Here is a 22,831-nt window from a genome sequence, read left to right on the forward strand (position 1 = left end):
GAGAAGGAAAGTCTGCAGGCAGTAATTCAAATTGTATGGAGCACTGGTTTAGGAAACCCTGGCATGTCAAGGGATCGCCTCCGTAGCGGTTAGGGGTCGGAAGGCGTGGAGATGACCTTGGGGAGAGCGGAGCAAGAATAGGTGCTGGTACAGTAGGCGGAAGTGCAGAAGGTTGGAGGGTGGTAACCCGGGTATCCAAATCTCCTAGTGATTGTTGGAACCCCTCCATCCGTTGATTATTTAGATTCAAACATTCTTCCACCTGTTTAAACATAGATTCAATTCTTTGTAAATGTTGGGCCACCTCAGCGGGGTCCAGGTGCGTTGGGCTGAGCATAATGTCACGGTTGCTCACTGCAACCTGGACTGAACCGCAGGGCCGAGGTGGGGAATATATATACCCACCGCCCTAAGCCACGGGGGTGGGTCCGGATTGCAGAGTCGTGAACGTAGCAGGGTCAGGATAGGAGAGTGGAGAGGGTACAGGTACTTGCCTATGAGCCGGAATTAGAGAGCGTAGAGTAGTCGAGATCCGTAAGCCGTAGTCGAGGATAGGAGAGCGTAGAGTAGTCGGTATCCGTAAGCCAAAGTCGAGGATTGGGGAGCGAAGAAGTCCATTGCCAAGCCAAGATTCAGGGATACAAGAAGAGACAGGTCAGGTACAATCAGGGTCACAATAGTGTAAATAAAGAGAAAAAAAGAACCCAGTTTACTAGCACTCCTTCACAACAATTGTATAATGATAATATTAAAAATACTTTATTAATAACTAATGAATAAAAAATAGGGTGTGAAACGTAATTAAATACTCTATAGAACAGCACGTGACTGTATCTGTTGGTAACCCACCCGGATCTAGGTGGGTAGATATGGTATGATCCCTGATAGATACTCGGGATCAATTGCTATATGTTATAGCTACCTGTAATGCAGGAAAGGAGTCAGAGAAAGCCCACCTAAGAGACTGTCTCTATGTGAGTGTATCGCGGCGTGTAGTGCGCTCTACTGGATACACTCTATATATCTGGTATATAATGCGTTAGGTTAGACCTAAATGTATCTACCCCAAATAGAGATTGCACTGGTTGCTATATATATTCTCACCAGCGTTGACAAGGTTAAATCTCTATAGAGGACACAGATTGCCCATACTCTTCTGCGCAGACTAATAGTCAAGCACTAAAGTGTGGTAATGCAGTATCAGCAAGCTAAGGTATCTACATGTAATTACCCATACACCTTGGAGGTGATGTAAGCCCAAATAGGCACTCCCTCACTACTGTCAGTATGGTGTGGGTAATTGTAAGATGTTTGTGCATTGCATCTAATAGTTCAGACAGAATAATATCTAAAATGCCACATATGCACACTCTCAGCAGTTCTCTCTCTGCACACGCGGGAAGCTTGTTTATTCAAACATTAGAGTCTAAGGATATTGATCCGCCTTACCGCAATTCAGCTTCCCCAGCTGTGCATGTTTGACACGGGATCGCGCTGTATACCAGTATCGCGTGACTCTCTATGCTTTCAAGGAGTCTTTGCTAAACCCACCTTACAGACAGGCATGTCCTCGAGCACATCGGCACTGATATAACCAGGATCAGTGCTGATGTAGGGGACTATGCGATCACCAGTTAGACCGGCTCCCCACGCTATCATTGAGTGCATATATATTGCTCAATACTCTGAGGGGAAGGGGGGGAGGGGTATTCTGGGGTATTGACCTCATCCTATATTAACCCCTTGTGTACCCCACTCCAGTTGGCTGTATTTGCTGGCAAGTGTATCTCCTCATTGATGAGTAGCCTCCCAGCTGCTCATGTGCATGTAATTAGCCCTAGTAGTCAGTGCTACCACCATACCTACCCTCTCTATACTGTGGGGGGGGGGGTGTCTTCACACTAGCCCCCACCACGTATGCAGTATACCACTCTGCCAAGTGTAAGGGTGACTACAAATGTGCTGAGAGTGTGCATATGTGGCATTTTAGATATTATTCTGTCTGAACTATTAGATGCAATGCACAAACATCTTACAATTACCCACACCATACTGACAGTAGTGAGGGAGTGCCTATTTGGGCTTACATCACCTCCAAGGTGTATGGGTAATTACATGTAGATACCTTAGCTTGCTGATACTGCATTACCACACTTTAGTGCTTGACTATTAGTCTGCGCAGAAGAGTATGGGCAATCTGTGTCCTCTATAGAGATTTAACCTTGTCAACGCTGGTGAGAATATATATAGCAACCAGTGCAATCTCTATTTGGGGTAGATACATTTAGGTCTAACCTAACGCATTATATACCAGATATATAGAGTGTATCCAGTAGAGCGCACTACACGCCGCGATACACTCACATAGAGACAGTCTCTTAGGTGGGCTTTCTCTGACTCCTTTCCTGCATTACAGGTAGCTATAACATATAGCTATTGATCCCGAGTATCTATCAGGGATCATACCATATCTACCCACCTAGATCCGGGTGGGTTACCAACAGATACAGTCACGTGCTGTTCTATAGAGTATTTAATTACGTTTCACACCCTATTTTTTATTCATTAGTTATTAATAAAGTATTTTTAATATTATCATTATACAATTGTTGTGAAGGAGTGCTAGTAAACTGGGTTCTTTTTCTCTTTATTTACACTATTATGTCTTCACCCAGTTAGCACCTCACCAGGGTCAACACCAGCAGTGCGGGTTTTCTTTACGTGTAGCACAATCAGGGTCACAACAGGTAAGCGAGATAACGAGAACAGGTAGTCAGGCTGCAAGTGAGCACGGTGCATAGAAGGTCTATGCTCAGCGACGACCAAAGGGTGAATGAGGTTAATATACAGAGGAGTACCAATCAGGGAGAGAAGGGAGGCCATACGTAGACCTGTGATAGGCTGAGGCAGGGTGAAGCTCAGGTGTATCCCATTTGAAGTGAGTCCAGGCATTATTGCAGGTGCTGGTCCCTTTAAATCGTGCATGCCGCGCGCGCCTGGGGTTGGAGCGTGACCTGCCGAGGTGCACGCGAGGACGGGACCCGCCGCACGCTCCAAGAAGGCGGAGGCAGCGCGCTGATGGGACGTGGGCCGACGGAGGAGCGGCCACGCGAGCCGCCATGACGGGACGCTGGCACCGGCAGATAGGGAGGTGCGGGCATGGACCGTGCGGTCCTGACAAGGGGGGCGCAAACTTTTTTCCCTGCGCCCCCCTGCCGGCGGTCCCATCACCTCCGCGCCCTCCCTTACCCCCGCTCCGGCGTCGGCTCCGGCGTCATGACGTCACGTTGCTGCAGCGACGCGTGTGAGAAGCCGCCGGAGCCAAGGTAAGTTAGGTGTACACAGGCCCTGCAGCTCCCCCCGGCACTTAATTTAAGTGCCTACGGAAAGCGTGAGGGGCCTCTGTAAACCCCCCGCCCCCCCGCACTCAGTCTCGCGCCCCCTTGGGGTTCGCACCCCCCAGTTTGTGCACCGCTGGTGTAGAGTACAGATAAATACAGTGTCAGGCAATGCATTTTTTGGCAAATGCTTATTTACTATTGATTGTTATTTTTTCTATTTGTTTGGATTCAATTGTTTGGAATTTGGATTGCTTGTTTTTAGTACATTTCAGGATTGGTTAGCTTTTTTAATTAAGTAATTGTTTTTTTTGGCTAGTGGTTTAAATTAATTATTTGTTTTTTTTGGCTACTGGTTTTATTTCTTTAACTGATTGGTTGCATAGATGTTTATTTATTTGTATTCTTATGTTTTGGAATAAAATTATTGGAATTATTTTGCTGTTTTAGTGATGGATTAATGTAATTGATGTGTAGTTGAGGCTTTTTAGTTCTTTTATTGTTGGGTGTTTAGGTGCTTGTGTATTTCTTTAATTATTGTGTATTTTTGGCCTCAATTATTTTTATTAGGTTGACCATTGCGTGATATAGTGGCTTATCATGCCCATATTATATGGGTATGATATACCACAGTGCCAATCAATGGGTAGAGGGTGGGTATAGTGGGGCCAGGGTGGGTGGTTAGGCCTCACGGTTGGGTAGCGGGGGATGGGGTTTAACCCCTTAATTACTATAGTGGTTATTAACCGCTAAGGTGAGTAAGGTGTTAGGGGCCATTAGATTGTATTTTTTCTTGTATTCTTGCTGGCATCGGAGGACATGGACCTGGAGTATGCTGACGAGGATGCCCTTCATGATTGCAGGGGTAAGTTTAGCGTTTTATTCACTTTATTAATGCTGGCTGGCTAATGTTTGATTTTATATTGGGAAATGTACTATTATCCATATCTGGATAATAGTAATTTTGCCCATTACTGTACTGTATGTGTTTGGGGGGTGGTTGTTGGGGGTAGAGGTGGTGGGTAGTATGGTTGTTGTGATTTAAAATATTTATTGTGGGTAGAGTGGATGGATGAAGGTGGCATTTGGCCATGGTGGGCATTTATACCTACTGGGTGAGCAGCGGGAGGGGTTAACCACTTCATTACCTTAGCGCTATTAACCGCTAATGTAATGAAGGGGTTGACTCCACCCACAACCCCCCCGCAAGGCCTAAACACCCATCAAGGGTCAAATACCACCTTCACCCACCCCCGCTACCCACAATACACATGGCAGTGGTAGTTAACCCCTTAATTGCTTAAGCGGTTAGCTGCTAAGGTAATGAAGTTGATTGTAAATGCATTTTTATTGCATGGGATTCATGCCGAGGGTTTTTATTGCATGGGAATCATGCCGGGGGCCTCCGGTGCTGATATTAATGGTATCGGCTCCGGAGTTTCCCGTCATGAATCTGATACAAGTCCTCTCTCGCCGCCTCTCAACAGCTTCTCACCAACCTTACGCCAACTTTTCCTGGCGTGAGGATTTTGGGAGAAACTCACCATTCTAGTGCCGCGATTAGCCTCGATAAGCTAATCGAGACTACTAGAATTGCACGAGTTTCAGAACCTGCCGATAAGGGGCTTATCGCTGCTCACCCGACGATCTTTTTTTGACGGCTGAAAATGTTGGCTTTTTATGCCTTTATCGCTCACTTATCGAGGCTTACTGAATAGCAGTAAGCATTTTGGCCGATAAGTGATCGATAAGTGTCTTATCGAGGCTTATAGAATAGGCCCCTAAGTGAATTTAGAAATTGAAAAGGACTTTTCCTTAGCTTATACTGTGACTGAGCACCATATCACTTCGGATTGGACTGCTAGGAGAGGGTAGCCAGGCAGGATTCAGACAGTAACCGCATCAACCAGGCAGGCACAGGTAGTTTAAGCAGACACTAGTAGAAAACACATAGTTGTCTAACAGCTGATCAGGAAGAAGCATGGTCACTCACAATAACTAATAACTAAGCTGAGACTAAAGATTTAACTTGATTTAAGAGTTGAGATACAGCAGCACATCGTCACTACTGGGTGGCAGTAGCCAGCCAACACTTTAGACAGACAGGCCTCAGTGCATACTGTAGGCAGAGATAAAATATCAAAATCTAATGCAATCCTTCATGTCTGATATCAGACTTTTAGATAAAATGATTTCACCAAGATAACAAAGATAATGATAGTTATACGAGGGCTTAACTGGCAGGTCATCCAATTCATTATCTCCTTCATTAATAATAACTTCTAATCATTTTTTCATGCTTAACATAGGTTGAATTTGCTGGATATTTTTCTTTTGTTTTTTAACATTATCCACAACTAATAGTATTTCTATTGTATCTTTGTAATAATAAAGTAGTAGTAATATTAAATATATTGTGATACCATCACTGTCCTCTAGGGGCTGGAACAGAGCAGTAAGTGTGCTTTCCAGTCCACAGAGAGATAATTCATCAAAGAGAAGCCAGCAGCAGCTGCTAACTAATGGAGTTGATCAGCCTGGTCTGAGTGAACAAGGAAGTGGTTTAAAAAACAGAATGAAAGCTGCTATGCGGAGAGACTGTTTTCCCCAGAGAAGGGGGAGATAGAATTGCTCCCCAGCTGTGGAAGCTGGTAAAGAGGACCTACAGAGGAGTTTCTCTGGGCTCAAAGTGGGGCTGAGTTCCCCTAAGAAGAAGGACGACTAGGCCATGCTGAAGCAGGGACGTCTGCTCCAAAGGACTGACAGATAAGCAAAAACACTTTATTGTTGTATGCAGAGACTGTGTTACATTGTTGCATATGCCAGGGCATGTTTTGGCTTGAGAACCAGCTTAGCTGGCCATGCAGTCAGTGAGGGGGAAATCTATGGTGTAGTTAGCTTTCCCTATAGGGAGTAGGTGTTATTTTTATGTGTTGTTATGATTTAAAGGGGCGGTGGAACTGTTAGCATATGATTTAACCCCTGTCAATAAACCCCACGTGTGAGAAGTGCAACGTTTCCTGCCTTTATGTGGGACTAAAAGATGCTACAACGTGGTGTGGGCATCACAATATCTAGGATTGATGAATGCAATTAGACATATTTCATATTAATTTAAAAAAGGCCTTTAACACAGCCTTGAACTAGATGAACACGATTAATCTTCCATAAATTGCAAATGTAAGAAATGTTTATTTTTTGCAAATTTGTTTTCTATGTTCAAACCATGTCAGAGGAAGAGGCCATGTAGGAAGACGTGGAAGCAAATAGAATGTGGATTTGTTTGTTGCAGATGAGAATAATAGCAAGGGATTGTGTAACATCCAACACCATCATTAAATATCAATGATTGTGCACCGTAACACAACCCCACATTTAAAAATGGCCAAAATGCAACAGGTGTCAGTAGCTAGCAATGGTGTAATGCAATGGCAATGGCAAGACCCAGGGGCCTCAGCTTGGGACAGGAGGGGAGTCGGGACCCTACCTCTGGACTCTTGATAAACCCCAAAGCAGTTACAGAGGCCCTGCACTCCTCCCCACAGCAGTGAAACGGACTACCGGGGAAATAGCGGGACTTCTGTAATACAGCAGCCCCCCTCCAAGATGTCACGGTGTCATGTGATGCTGCGTCGTCATGGCGTCACAACATCACATGGCAATGCGCCGACATGATGCAGCGACATTAAAATGCCACGATCTCATGATGTCGCCCGGGGGCCCCTTAAGGCGAAGTTACTTCACTGGTAGCTAGTATACATTTTTGTCATGACTGTCAAATAATTCTGTGTTCTGTATAGTAACAGACCTCGAAAGTAGAGATGGTCAAGGGGTCAGCGTAAGAAAAAGTAGGCCAGAGGAATTGGATTGGGATTGAGCCAATTGCTTTCAAGGTAAGGATGGAGAGGATGAGGGATCTCTTTCCCCACGTACCTTGTGAGACGCAACTACAGGGCAGAGATCATCGGCGTGCACTACTGCACCGACACACTTTATTCGAGCAAATACCCGGTATGTACCTGGCAGATACCTGGAATGCGCCACTCCTAACCTCTGACAAGCCCCGTTGCATTTGCCTTCCCAGCCTGGGTTCATGCCTGGCTGATGGGCGGCTGATCTGTTAAATGATAATGATTAGGATTTAATAGGCTGCAATGCTTCGCGTGTCTACCAGATGGCATAAATTCATGAATTGTAATGCAGTTTATATATATATACTGTGCAGTATTGCAGCCAGCGGGAATAAAATGCTTCAATCCCTGCTTGGAAAATAACTCAATGTACTCGGGCAGAAAACAGTCACAAACCTCAATACACCCGGGTATACCCGAATTCGTGGGACTAGCCAAGCTCGAATAAAGTGTGTCGCCAGTGTAAACATTTTTTATTTATTTATTAAGTTGTGTTATATGGGATGAGGGACAAAACTAAGAAAAAAGTGGGGAGAATTGGGAAACAAATAATATATGTATTTTATTTATAAAATGTTTTACCAGGAAGTAATACATTGAGTTACCTCTCGTTTTCCAGTATGTCCTGTGCACAGTTATAATGACAAATACATGGTTACAAATACATAGTTACAATAAGTGAAAAGGGTTGTACAGTACATTATATGCAAGACATTGTATGCACAGTTAAAGATAATACATGCATACCCCGCATTAACGTACGCAATGGGACCGGAGCATGTATGTAAAGCGAAAATGTACTTTAAGGGAAGCACTACATTTTTCCACTTATCGATGCATGTACTGTACTGCAATCGTCATATACGTGTATAACTGATGTAAGTAACTGTTAGGACCAGTAGGTCAGGCCAGAAACTGCACTTGTGTTAAGCATCCATTTTGTCTGTTCATAACCAGTTAAGATTCCGTAGTCAGACTTTTGCTGAAATATAATTCCTAATGCACTCAGTTTCTGCCAAATTACATTTCCTTTCTCCCTGCTCAGGATATTGCTAAGATACTTTGTGTATTGTCAGTTTCCTGCTCTTTTAGTCAATATACAATAGACTGGTTCTCTGAAAGAGGCAAAATCGTATAACTTAGTTGCTAGAGATTCAAGGTCTGTTCTGATAACAGAAAATGAATAAGCTATGTATTCAGACATTGCCTGTATTGGGAGAAACACGTCCCAACATCATGCCACTAATATGTCCTGCTCCTAAATCACGCCTCTAATCAAAGCTACGCCCAAGCCACACCCAGGTTACACCTATGTTACGCCTCTAATCAAACCCCTCTGTTTTCCTGTATAAAAACCTTAACCCTATGCTTAATAAATAAGACAAAGGAATTTGAAATCTGGCTTGCATTATGTTTCATTTCCTTCGTTTTCCGGGCCTGTAAGTTCATCAAAAATCGGAGATAACAAGTGGCAGTGCGTGAAAGCTTCCCGGGGGGAGTATGCTGCAAACGGTGCAGATGTGTGTATCCAGTCACAAGGCCTTCAGCTCTTTTGGCAGAGGAAAGGTTCCTTTCAGTTCTGAAGCCTAGGCAAGGAAAAGGTTTTCCTTCAGTAACGCATTTGTAACAGGCTCTAAAATTTCCCCGCTTGCGCACAGCTTCGGTACAGGTAGGGAGCCGTTATTGCTGTTCAGGACGTGCTTACAGGCGCATGCGCGAGCTGCCGTTTGCCTATTGGGCGATATGTTCTTACTCGCGAGTGTACTTAATGTGAGTGTCCATAAACCAGGGTATGCCTGTATATATTATAGGAGTATATACGTTAGAAACCAGATTAAAATGTGAGCCAGCTTTAGTTTTGAAAGAATTTACAGATGCAGCCACGAGTATCCGAACACTTGCCTTGGAAAATCAGAGGCAATCTCCCAGTAATACTGCAACATTTCAGTTTGAATGGGACTGCAAGAACCCCCGCTGTGTTAATCTGATGGGCCATTAGTCTGTCTGCAGAAATGTCGCAGCATTACTGGATGATTGCCCCAGATTTTCCAAGGCAGGTGTTCGGATACTCGTGGCTGCATCTGTAGACTGGTGGCGGAAGTGAGAGTTTCGGTAGACTGTTCCAGTAATATAGTGGGGAGGAGGTGGAGACAAGAGTAATTACATTTGAATATAGAAAATACAGTAGGTCATATCAAACAAGATTCTTAATACAAATCTATTAACAAATTAGTAAAGTCAGGAGCTCGACTGACCCGCATCTTATACAGGACTTAATTCATATATCCTCTATGAAAGATAAGGCTATTATCCAAGGGAACCATATCCTCTCAAATGTAGTCATGTAATTATTTAATATTGCAGTGAGTTTTTCCATTTATAAAACATGTCTCACCTACTCCATAATAATTTGAAGCGATGGCATGTTTGTTTGCTTCCACTGAAGCGCTATAGTGTATTGGGCTGCCGTCGGGAGATGTGCCATTTATTTATTAGTGTTCGGAGGGATGTATGGGATTGGTTTACGGAGGAACCAGCATGGACACAACAGACTTGTATGCAAATAGGGTGTTTAATAAGCCATGAAATCCAACGTTTCAGCTGACAAGCAGCATTTGTCAAGGTTACAACCCTCACCTTGATAAAGGCTGCAGTCAGTGTGCCTCTGTGGGCCAGCTAACTTACACAGTGTGTGTGTTGTTTTGCAGTTAAGAAACCTGCTGCAGTCATTGTGCAAGTCTCTGTGTGTGTGTGAGCAGTCAGTGAGCGAGTCTTTGTCTCCCCCCTGTGGGCCTGCTAACTTAAAGTGAGTGACATGCAAGTACAAGCCCCTTCTCATAATGGTAACATATGATAAATATATCATGGGGCATAGCCAAGGCTGTGGCTATAAGGCATTTGAATTTGGTGGGGAAGAGCACAGCCAGAAGAAGCTAGGGCAGCCATACGCGCTGCGTACTGCAGAGGTGACCTGGCATTGAACCAATGCACTCTGGTTTTATTCTGTGTATAGTTGTAACGGTCGTGCTCGCCACAAACCGGGATCGGACCGCGGGGCTAAGGTGGGGATGTGAATACACCGACCTTAGACCACGAAGCCGTTCTGGATTGCGCAGTTCGTAGTCATTCGTAGCAGGGTCAGGGTTGGAGAATGTAGGGTAATCCTTAGACAAGCTATGGACAGGGTTGGAGACATCAGGGTAATCAATATCCAGGCAGAAGTTCATCAACAAGGAATCAGGTATGCAGCGCTTCAGCGTAGCAGCCGTACTGCGGGAATGGCTTCTACGCGAAGGCGGGAGTGCCCATAACGAAGACCTCTGCAAGGCAGGAATGCAGCAGGCCTCAGGAAACAAGAAGCAGAAGGTTAGCGCTGGGGATCCAGCGCTTCAGCACAGGAACCAGGACACGGCCTCTGCAATGGAGATATACAGCAGGCCTCAGGAACCAGCCCTTTGCAAGGAGAGAAGGCAGCAGGCCTCAGGGAACAGGCAAGGCTGGCTCTGGTGATCCAGCCAGGGGTGAATGCAGGAGGTCTCTGGAACAGGATAAGTTAGACATTGGGAATCCAGAGCTTCAGCACAAGTACCAGAAAGCAAACCTCTGCCTGGGGTGAATGCAGGAGGTCTCGGGAACAGGGTAGAGTAGCACTGGGGATCCTGCCCTTCAGCACAGGAAGCAGACCTCAGGAACACGGCAAGAGTAGCACTGGGGATCCAGAGCTTCAGCACAGGAAGCAGACCTCTGCAGCAGGTCCCAGGAACAAGGCAAGAGTAGCACTGGGGATCCAGCGCTTCAGTACAAGAAGCAGACCTCTGCAGCAGGTCCCAGGAACAAGGCCAAGGCGGAAATGTGTGTCAAACACTGTTACATCCAAGAGAACTTGAATTATGCTCGGCAAAGAGTCAGAGAAAGAGGCCAGTATAAGAAGGGAAGATAGCCAATCCCAAGACAGGGGTGTGTGGGAATTCTTCCAATGCCAGAGCAGAGAGACAGAGCTGCAGTGATTGCAAACACAGGTGAAAGTACTAGCAATTCCAAGGGCGGGTTTGTTTGAAAGCTCACCAGCTCTACAAGAGTGAGCTCCCGCCAAACCCAGGAACGGATTCCTCACAATAGTAAAGTCAAGTTATACTCAGTGTCAATGTATACACTGACCCAGAGAACAGTATATAACCAGGAAGTACACTGACACAGAGCATAACCTGACGGCACTATACACTGGCACAGAGCATAACCTGATTGTGTCAGTCTGTAGTGCAGTCAGCTTTTGTATGCTCTGTGTCAGTCTATAGTGCGGTCAGTGTCACAGGAGACCAGCACTTTTAACATATTAATACCCAGATCCTTTGATTGAACAAAGCGAAGAGATAAAATAAATTGTGATTTATTTACAGAATGAACACACACACATTGGTTTACAATTACACTCAAAATACACTTACTGGGGTGGGGGCAAATGAAAAATCTTGATCCCAAAACTAAATCTTTGGAAATAGAGTCTCTTGGCACAATTTCCCAGGAGTGGGAGTTGCGCGCATATAGAGCTGGAAACAGTCATTGGCCAGTGGCGCCTCTCACAACCAAGTGTTACTCCGCCGGTGCTGCTTCCTTTGTTCTGCTGCTGTAGTATTGGATCTGGAACCCTTAGTTCTTACGAACTCTTGACTTTGGTTACGATGGTAAAGAGTCATAAAATGAAGCTTAGTTGAATTTTGGGTGAATCTGGTTCCCGATGGGCTGCAGGGTTTCTTATACACTAAACAGTCCTATACTTAACCCGTGCAGCCAATCTACTCTGTGGGAATAATATTCCCCACCTATCCCGGAGTTGCCAATACTTTGCAAAGCCTGGCAGAGGAGCTTCTTAGTTTGCTAAGGGCATGCGCGAACCTCGCACCTTTGCCGCTTAGCATACCTTGACGTGGTTAGCAGGCTTGGCATTATTTGATCAAAGGATGTAACCAAAAGTCTCCTTTATCTTATAGATTTTCACACCATATTTATATATATTTATCCCCATTTAGGGATTCACTGTCTGTTTTTCACATTTGTATGGCCAATCTCTTCGCCAGCTGAATGCTCCATACATGGAGAAGCGCGGCGATTACATATTTGTTTTACATTCATTTTTATATAACTCTATAAAAATTGCGCGATATACTGCCTGATTTTATCGAACAGCGCTCACAGCAAATCTCAGCGCTCTAGGAGCTTCCTAGCGAGTTAGTTAAAAGCCGCTTGCTTATGCTGCTAGCTGCTGGGTTTTAAAACCATTTTTCATTTGCGCGGTTACAGGAAAACACTGCCACAGTAATACCTTTTACATTTAGAATCTCATTAGTCTCGCCACCTTATACCTGGTGGGAGACACACATACATTTATATTGAAGTTACAGTGTTCATGCCATTACTGGGTTGCAGAGCTGACAATCTACAATTCCCCAATATGGCTTAAGGGCACCCAGCCGGGCAAAATACCTTTATTATTGGCCTGGGTACACCTTCACCATCACAGTCAGGTTATGTTCTGTGTCAGTGTGTAGTGTCATCAGGTTAAACGCTGTGTCAATATTTAGTGCAGAGTATAACCTGACACCTTCACCATCACAGTCAGGTTATGTTATGTGTCAGTGTGTAGTGTCATCAGGTTAAACGCTGTGTCAATATTTAGTGCAGAGTATAACCTGACACACTATACACCGACACAGAGTATGTAGCCAGATGGCACTACAGACTGACAGAGTGTAACCTGAACTACACACTGACACCCTGCCAGATCTGGTTATGCTCTGTGTCAGAGTATACAGTAGTTCAGGTTAGACTGTGTCAGTGTGTGACTGTGTCCTCTGGCTGCATACTCTGAGTTTATAGTGCCAACTGGTTCATAATCTGTCAGTCTATAGCGCAGAATATAACCTGACGGCACTATACACTGACACAGAGTATAAACTGATAGCACTATACACTGACACAGAGCATAAGGCCTCGGACATGGTATGGCAGACCGCGCGGACGCTGAGTGAACAGACTGCCTTAAGGCAGTGTTCGCTTCCATGCGGCGTGCAGGTGTGTGCGCAGGCGGGATGGGGCGCGTGTTGCGTGAGAAATCAGTTAAACTGATTTATCAACGCGACAGACACGTCACGTGAGCGGTTCGCCCAATGAGGGTGAACCAGCTCCGTAACGTCACTAGGAACGCCCACAGGAAGGCCCCCCACGGCCCGTCTGGTATGGCCAGGGAAAGCACCCGTTTTCCCTCAGCCTCCGCGCGGGCTGTGGCACCATGTCCGCAGCCTAAGGCGATACAGCCTTCGGCCGCGCGGAGGCATGTGGAGGCTGTGATGTCACCCGCGTGAAGCTGGTGCGTTTTGTATCCATGTTGGATGCGCCATGTGGGTCGTGCTTAGGGGTGTGCCTAGGGGCGTCACGGAGCTGTTTTGCCCTCATTGGGCAAACCGTTCACGTGACCTGCCTGTTGCGCCAAGAAATCAGCTTCAACTGATTTCTTGCGTAACGCCTGCCCCCTCCTGCTTGCGTCTGCGCGGTCTATGGACGCGATCAATGCTTTTAGGCAATGTGATCGCACCCTGTGCGGACGCTTCCGTGCGGTCTGCGGCAGTATGGACCTGCCCTAAGATGTCACAAGTATAAGTGGGAGGGAGGGGGAAGAGTAGGTAACACATGGTGGAGGGTGAAGAGGGGGTGAAACATGGAGGAGGCGGAAGAAGGGAGTAACACATGGGGGAGGGAGACAAAGGGGGTGACAGGGGTAAGGGGACAGGGGGGGTAAGGGGACAGGGGGGGCAAGGGGAGCAGTGGTGGACAAGAGGGTGATAGGGGCAGTCGGGGACATGGGGATGACGGGGAAAACGGGGTAGTGCGAGTGACAAGGGGACAAAGTGAAGGCAGTGTAGGGACAGGGAGACAAGGGAAGGTAGTGGGGGGGAAGTTGGAGACAGGGAGCTGGTGCGGGTAAAAGGGGATGACAGGGTTAAGTAGGGGGACAAAGGAGTAACAGGGGGGGCAGTTGGGGTTACAGGGGTGCAGTGGGGGACAAGGGGGTCACAGGGCAATCGGGGACGAGGAGATAGAGTAGAAAAGGGGGGCGGTTAGGGGACAAGGGGGTCACCGGGCAATTGGGGACAAGGAGATAGAGTAGAAAAGGGGGGCGGTTGGGGGACAAGGGAAGGCAGAGGGGTGATTGTACTTTCCTTGCTCTCCAGCTCTCAGCAAAACGTACATTCACCAAGTGCTGCTTGGGAGCCCACCAGGGGTCGCTGGTCCATGGGAGTTGCGCTGAGGAGCTGGTTAGGGGGCGCTCTGACGTCACCCTTTCCTTCTCTCTATGGTCACTCTGCACTGACTGCAGCCGGAGCCCCGGAGAGCCCGTTTCCTTTACTATTATTTTATGTCAGTGTCCCACATTTCCCGGTGTTTTAAACTTGGTCCCTGTCAGGTGGGGGGGAGGTGACATTTCCGAGGAATCAAGACATTTCCCCGGTGAGTGGAGACACTGGCCCCTTGATCAGAGCGCCCTCCGCCTGCACCTTACTGCCGGTAGCCCCCCGCAGTGATGGCGCCCATGGGGATCCGCCTGTCCCCCCTGGGCATTGGCGTGTTCTGTTTGTTGGGGCTCGGGGTTCTGTATCACGTGTACTCCGGGTTCCTCACCGGCAAGTTCGTCACTTTCCTGCTGGGAGAGCGAGCAGGATCCGTTGCCGCCGGGGGCACGGTGGACCTGCGGGAGCTGCTGTCAGTGTCCGTGCTGGCTGCACAGCGGGGGGGCGTGGAGGTGAAAAGGGTCCGGGAGAGCAACAATCTCAACGAGAAAGCCAAGGGCAAGACCAGGGAAGGGGCGGACGAGAAGATGACCAGCGGGGATGTGCTCTCTAATAGAAAAATGTTTTATCTCATCAAAAACGCCTTCCCCGGATTGCAGGTAAGGGGTTTGGCTCATTAGTCCAACATCAACGTATTTATTCAGCAGATCTAGAGTAGTTGGATGTAACACACACACAGATATCACTGGTCAATGAGAGCATAAGTGTAAACATAAAGCTATTTCTGGGTTTTGCTAATGAGCAGCGTTCACTAAACACCGAAAGGGCTACACATTAATATAGCAACATTCGACTCTAACCCATAATGGGGAAAGTAGCCCAAGGCCAATTTCACATGGCCACGTATTCAGTGTATGGATATGCATGCTGCTTACCTATTCAGAAGGACAAATAGTGAAAGTACTGTATGGGGACTTGCATAGTAACCACATCTACCAGTAAGCCACCCTTAAAGCAAAGCTGCAACGTCTTTACTCGATTTGCAGCGAAATCAATTATTTGGAATAATATTCATTCATATTTAGTAACAGTTATTCAGCAATAGAGACTCACTATTTGAAGTTTTGGTTTGGAACTTGCAAATCTCACTTGGGTCCTTGGAAGTTCACATTTATGCACCATAGTAGGAAAATGGTCATACACCATTTGAATTCACCTACAGTACCAAGGCAGGCTATGAGCATACGAAATAACAGCTAGAATCAACCCATCTTTATGGGCTCACAAACTGTTATGTCATAACCAGTGGAGATATACACGTCATGGGCAAATACACAGCTCTATGCAATCTGAGACAGGCAAATCATAAACACGGAAAGGGACTAATAACTGTTTCGCCACAGCCATTCAGCTGTTGCTGATGTTTTAGCCCAGAGGTAGGTGTGTGTCTAGGACAGTTAGGATTAGGAGTTAAGATTTTCAAGGTTAGGGGATAATTACCTGTGGTGGCGGTAAAAACGACCTCGCTATTGTCCTAGACGCTCATTCACGCACCCATGCACAGCTCTGACCCATGCAGAAAACATTGGAACATAGTGTGAGAAACAAACTCATGCACTTGCATGTACTGTACGCACCATGCTCAGACATGTCCAGAAAATGTAAACTAGGCTTCGAAATTTCACATAATTACACTGCCATTTCCCATCCAGAAAAAGATACACCTGTACATCCATGAGACAGGCTGATAATGGATGTACACATTAAGGGGCTTCTTCTGTATCCCCGAAGTGGCCTATCGGATTGTTTTCGGCCTATTTTGACTTCTATTGGGAGTTTAGTTTGAGGTTGACTGCTTTGGTAGATAAAGAATAAATCCCTCTAACTCTGATCTATGCAGAAAAGGCTGACAATGAACATGCACACTGCCCTGAACCATTGAGCAAAAATATATCCGGCACCATCAGATCGCCTGGCCCTTATGTATAACACAGGAAGATGTGGGCCAGTGTTTCAAGTAATTGCTTTATATCAATTAGTTCTCCTTCAGTAATTCTAATGTGTTGCCTTGGAAACATGGTATAGAGTAATATATTGCCCATTTGTAGGAAAAAAGGTTTAATATGTTGTATTTAAGTTAGACACACCACTCACTGCACAAGGGTGTGTAGGACATCAAATAAAGCAAAACATGTGCAGAAAGTAATTTTAAATAACTATATTGTGCATGGAAATAAGGAGACTGAAACATTAGTCCACATTTCAATGCACAATATAGTTGTTTAAAATCCCTTTCTGTGCCTTTTTGTTTTATTTCGTCTTTGGAATCTTTTCTTATCCTGCTTGGTCTAAACTTCATGTCTTTGTCGATTTGAGGTTTGCTGAAGTGTAGTATTTATAAATATGTTTAGCATTCTACGCTCTGGTTATATTTGTCACTTGATTTACACTGTTTGCAGGCATATTTCTAACTCCTACTCATTGCTACACATCCAGGGGCACCCTGTTTTATTTCTCCTCCCAAAGTTTGGGCTCCCATTTGTTTCCCTCCCATCCCACAAACCCTTCTTCCTCCATACGTAAACGGGCCCCATATACTTTATTTTTCTGTCTTGAGTTGTTTCCTGCTATTGAGGTAATTGCCATCCTGTGCCCTTGTCCGCTCTCATATCCATTGGATTCTTTCTTGGCTTGCTTTTACCTAGATGGGATGGAAGGTGGTAGGTCATTGACAGGGCATGAGTTAGTTTTTCCTTCGTAGCCAGTAAATGTGTTCAACTGTTGTACTCTAATCTGAAACACTAAAATTACTATATGAGTTCAAAGTGTGTGTTTAAAATATCCTCCTCCTGCTGCTGAAACGCACGCCCAAAGACGAGAACGCCACTGTCTGATTATATAATCGATAACGCGTTGACCCAGCTGCTCCCACTCCTGAACGATACGTTGTTTTACAAATCATTTTTTCAGTCCTGCTAGAGACCATCCTTTATCAGGAAACATTTTATGTAAGCGTTTTGGACCATAATTCTTGCTCTTTCACAAGCACTTTATAACATAACTTTAATCAAATGAACATCTAACTGGTATGACTGGAGTGACTTCCATATAACAATTGAAGGAACTTTAATCAAATTAACATCTAACTGGTATGAGCTGAATGAATAGGCAGACCCCTCCCTTAATTGTTAGACAAGTGAATGTGTTCAAGTATATAAGGCAGGCTCTTTTGGCTGTGAGCCATATGGCTGTGTGTAACATTTTCAAGTGTAACATTGAAAATGTGGAGATAATTTTGGAGATTAATTTGGAGGTGAAGATTGGAGTAAAACTTTGACTCTACACAACATCAACTCTGCAGCTGTGAGAACTTGATTTTCTAAATGCTCTGATTCTTTGTACTCTTCTTATCCTCCAATACCTGGCCTGTCGCTCCTCCTGCATCTCACAATGCCCTCCCTATTGCTTTTTCTGTTTACTGTTTCCTCACTCCTTTGTGAACATCTCTGTTCTCTCCAACTTCCCTACTCTCCACTGCACCATTATTTAAATACCTCTCTCCCAACAACTTATTTACCCCTCAATAAAAAACACCCACACAAATCCTCCATTCACACCCTCTATCTACTCCTTCATGCTGCTGGGGATCTACGCCGGAACCGAGACATACACACCTGAACTCACCCATGCATCCCTGCCATCTCTTCCCCTGTAAATGGTGTTAACCTTCTGATCTAATACTCACTAACCTTAAAACTCACCCCACAAGTTAAGCATCCCAACAGCCTGTACTCATGGTTACTATCCCACACTCGGCCACTCCTACCACCCATTGTGGCCAAGCACTGCCATACACAGCACGTATTCCCTCACCTGCTGTCTCTGTAAGTCTCCCATCAAATATCTTGGATTGTAAGCTCTTCGGGGCAGGGATTTCCTTTCCTATTGTCTGATTTTGCTGCACTTATTATATTATTATAATTCCCTGTACTGTATTCTTTGTGAAGTGCTGAGTACACTTTTGGCGCTATATAAATAAAGACATACAATACAACATGCGTATCTTCTTTGTTAAACACAATTTAGTAGCTATGCACTAGATGAGGCCATCGTGCCATCACCAATTCCAAAAAATGTGTTAGATTAGCAAATGATTCTTAAATGTAATCGTCTACTGTGACACCTACAGTTACTCAAATTTTCCTGAAAACGTTGTTTTCTTTCTGCAAGATATGAGAAAAATAAAAGGGGTTCCTTATGAATATAGCATGTCCAACTCCTCCTCTCCCCCCCGCAGCGAGCTAATGTGCACTGGGAACAGGGGTGGGCAGTCATGGAACCCTCCTCCTGCTGGACTGATCAGCCCTGTGCTAACTAAGGCCTCGGACATAGTACAGGCGAGATGTGTCCTGTAGGGTTGAGCGATGGTGGTGGGGATAGGTGTGGCCAGGGCGCGCCAGGGGATGTGCCCATGAAACCATGTGAGCGATTCGCCCTCATTGGCTGAACCGCACACGTGACCCGGCCGTCGCGCGGCAAAACAAACAAGATTGTGTTGCTGTGCATTGGCCGCCTCGGTGCATGCTCGCACTATGGACACGCGCGCACTATGGACACGCGCATTGACCTCCATTGGATTGGATTTGGCGTAAGCAACATCCCTTGCGACGTCGGATCCACTATGGGCGTGGCCTAACTATCGTGACCGGTGATAGCACAACCTATCCAGTATAATTTGCACTGCAACAGGATATGTCAGAGATGGACTAATTATTTATAGCACAATTCTGAGGTGGTGCCCAAAATACATAAAGGAGACCTTGCCAAAGTTCTGTGTGGCTGACCAAAAACCCTACTGTATTAAATGTCACTAGGTTAAGTAAAGGCTAGAAATGTGCTTTATTTAATTGGCACTGAAGGAGAACCTTGGTGATAAGTGGCGAAAGTAAAATATATACTGTGCTATACAGATGTAGCAGCTGTTATTACTCCTTTTAACACAAAATAATGCATGAACACGTGAACCATTGTTTTCAATAGCACTACTGTTAAAATATGTCCATGTTAACGCAGCACATCATATTAACAGGTGCAATAACGTCAGCAACATCTGTAGCAGTGACCATGCACACGCATAGTTATTCTACAATCATCTTGCATAAGGTGTAATGCAAGGGTGCACAAACTTCTGTCTGTGCCCCCTTTCTACTCTCACCCCCTGCTTCCTCCCCCCCCCTCCACCCCCCTTACCTTTTCTCTGGAGTTTTCCCCCAGTTTGTGCACTTCCGAGTCCTTCAGAGGAAACAACTATTTTGAGGTATGAAAATATGTGGGCTGAATACATGTCTGGACAGCTTCAAGATACCTTTAACAAATTGTTGTGTCTCTTGTTTTCAAGTAGGTTGTTGTAGAAAGACACAAAGTATGTCAGTTACAAGTAGCTTCAGGATAACATTATTTTTATTTTAAACTTTTTTTTTTAAATTGAGGCTGATGCAGTAATACAAATAGCATAGTACATGTGTGTGCAAAGTATTTCAGTACAGATATGATAAGCTAAATCGTCTGTTGCGTGTTTTATTAATCTTTGCAAGTGGATATCTCTTGACCTTACTAGTGAGGTTGAGAGCACTGCACCTACCCATTTTCATTGTTATAATTTTTTTTTACATTGACTAATATTCAAACTGTCAATGTTAAACTAACCGAAAATGATAGATTATCAATGTTTAAACCTTAGGAGTTCTACCAGAGAAAAGTAGTTACCATTCACATAGAAAAGTTTCTCCACGCAGAAAATATAGTTAGTTGGTGAAGGTAAATTGAACTTCTTTTGCAACCTCCTGTCGCCTGTCGCCTGTCGCTCCAAACTTGCCCCAGGTTATTCCTCAGGCCAGAGGTTAAAAAGGGTATACATTTATTTAATATAGGTAAGTATGCAGAACTTGCTTGTAAAATAAGATCAAGCTGTTCAGAGTGTCGCTGTCCGTTGGTGTTATACTGCAAGGGGCTCTGGAAGTTGGGATCTGGAAGTTGGGCCTGTAATCTCAAGACGCTGCTCAGAATTGGACTTGTTCACAACAAGTCCTCATAATGGCGTGGTCACTAGGTAACGTAATGATGCAACAGAAAATGCCACAATGCGTTTTGTACAAGACAGTACTTCCTCATGTGTGCCTCACCTGTAGAAATATGGTCTTGTATGATATCTATTGTGGTATTTTTGTGGTTCCTCACACACATACCTGAGGAAGTACTGTCTTGTACGAAACGTGCGGTGACATTATCTGTTGCATCATCACGTTATCCCGTGACCATGCCATTATGAGGACTTGTCGGCTAACTGCTGTAATTCTAAGCAGCGGCTTATGATTCCAGGGGACCAAACTCAGTTTGAGCTTCATGAGTATATATTAAGGCCACTTTAACACAAAATGTGAACAGAGCCTTGTTTTTAAAAATGAGTTCAATTGAATCCTTATGTTAATTTCTCAACATTTTTGAAGGGGGTGCTGGGTTTTCTTTCGTCAAGGAGCACACTTCTCATATTGCAGGTATAGGTACACAACTGTAAGACTATGAACCTACTCAAGGAACAGAAAAGGTGGAAACAATCTTGGGCTTGTGGCTGAACAGAAACATTTACACACTTTTGGACTGACATGCCCCAGAAACCTCTGAATCACACTTGACTATTTTGTCATGCATTCCTTTTGTACAATGAAGACCTGTAATTGTTTGAATGTTGTGTGTGATCTAAAAAAAAATGTTTTTTATTATGCTGGACATAAATACAAGAATATAAATATTTATTATTATCATATATATATATATATATATATATATATATATATATATATATATAATATTAAACTTTATTAATGCTGGTGGGTGAGGAATATGTTGATGTTAAAAGGAAACATTTTCAGCTGTTTTGCATTAATTAATGATGGCTTTCTGAACTTCGTTTTGACAAATCCATTGGAGCATGTCTTGGGATGACTGATTTTAAAGCATCTTTTTCTCATATTGTGTGTGTGTGTGTGTGTGTACACACACACACACACACACACACACACACACACACACACACACACACACACACACACACACACACACACACACACACACACACACACACACATACACACATACACACATACACACACATATACACATATACACATATATATATGTGTGTGTGTGTGTGTATATATACACAGTGCTTGACAAATCACCCAAAAGTCTACTCGCCGAACCAAAAATCCTACTCGCCACCTAGTCCCGTCCCGCCCCCAACCCCGCCTCTAATCCCGCCCCCAGCCCTGCATTTAAAAAAAAAACTATAAATGAAATAAATTTAATAAATTCCTAGTAAGAACATTCGTTTTTGACATAAGTTTATTTATTGTATTACATTATACTACAATTAGTCCGTGTGTGTGTGTGTGTGTGTGTGTGTGTATATATATATAAATGTCGAATCAAAAAAAAAAAGCCAGATGTGAATGACTAGTTTCCTGCCCCCCTTAACTAGTGCCTGGATGCCCCCGCTTCACAATATTTAAAGCAGCAATCCCGCCTGGGATCTTACCTGATCCGCAGACCCTCAATGTCCAGGTACCTCATTCCCGCAATGTTATACATTGGAGGGGAGGTGTTTCTTACCTGTCTTCTGGGTTACGGGGGATGCCGATGTCTTCTGTGTGAAGCTTGAGTCAGATCTGGAAGAAAGCAGTATAGATTATTTTGGTGTAGTATAGGGCAGTTAAGATATACAGGGTAAATAAAATATCCAGATACAAATTGGGAGAGGGGGGAGACACAGGCAGGGGAGAGGGGGGAGACACAGGCAGGGGAGAGGGGGGAGACACAGGCAGAGGGTGACTGTGGGGGGATGGGTTGACTGGGTGGGTTGGGTGACGGGGTGTCTGACTGGGTGGGATGACTGACTGTCTGACTGGGTTGGGTGACTTGGCGACGGGTGGGATGACTGACTGTCTGACTGGGTGGGGGGGACTTATTGACTGACTTTTGACTGACTGACTGGGTGGGTGACTGACTGGCTGGGTGGGTGACTGGGTGGGTGGGTAGGTGACTGACTGGGTAGGTGACCCCCTAGTCTCTCTCTCAGTCCTCTCCCTACTCCAGCCTGTCTCTCTCTCTGCTCTCTCCCCAGTCCAGCCTGTCCCCCCTTGCATCTCTGTTCCCCCCCCACTCCCCCTCTGTTCACCCCCCCCCCTCCACCTCTGTTCACCCCCCCCCCTCCACCTCTGTTCACCGCCCCCCCCCCTCCACC

At 45.1% G+C, this 22,831-nt stretch overlaps 1 protein-coding gene across 1 annotated transcript in view; it reads left to right on the forward strand.

Moving 5' to 3' along the window:
- Positions 1–14,574: 14,574 nt before the first annotated feature.
- BPNT2 (3'(2'), 5'-bisphosphate nucleotidase 2) overlaps positions 14,575–22,831 on the forward strand; it is a 43,677-nt gene continuing 35,420 nt past the window's right edge. The window contains exon 1 of the mRNA XM_075584152.1: positions 14,575–15,191. Within this exon, the coding sequence (XP_075440267.1) occupies positions 14,826–15,191 (366 nt within the window). The 5' untranslated portion in view covers positions 14,575–14,825. The remainder of the gene's footprint in view (positions 15,192–22,831) is intronic.

Source organism: Ascaphus truei, chromosome 2 (assembly GCF_040206685.1).
Source record: "Ascaphus truei isolate aAscTru1 chromosome 2, aAscTru1.hap1, whole genome shotgun sequence".
NCBI lineage: Eukaryota > Metazoa > Chordata > Amphibia > Anura > Ascaphidae > Ascaphus > Ascaphus truei.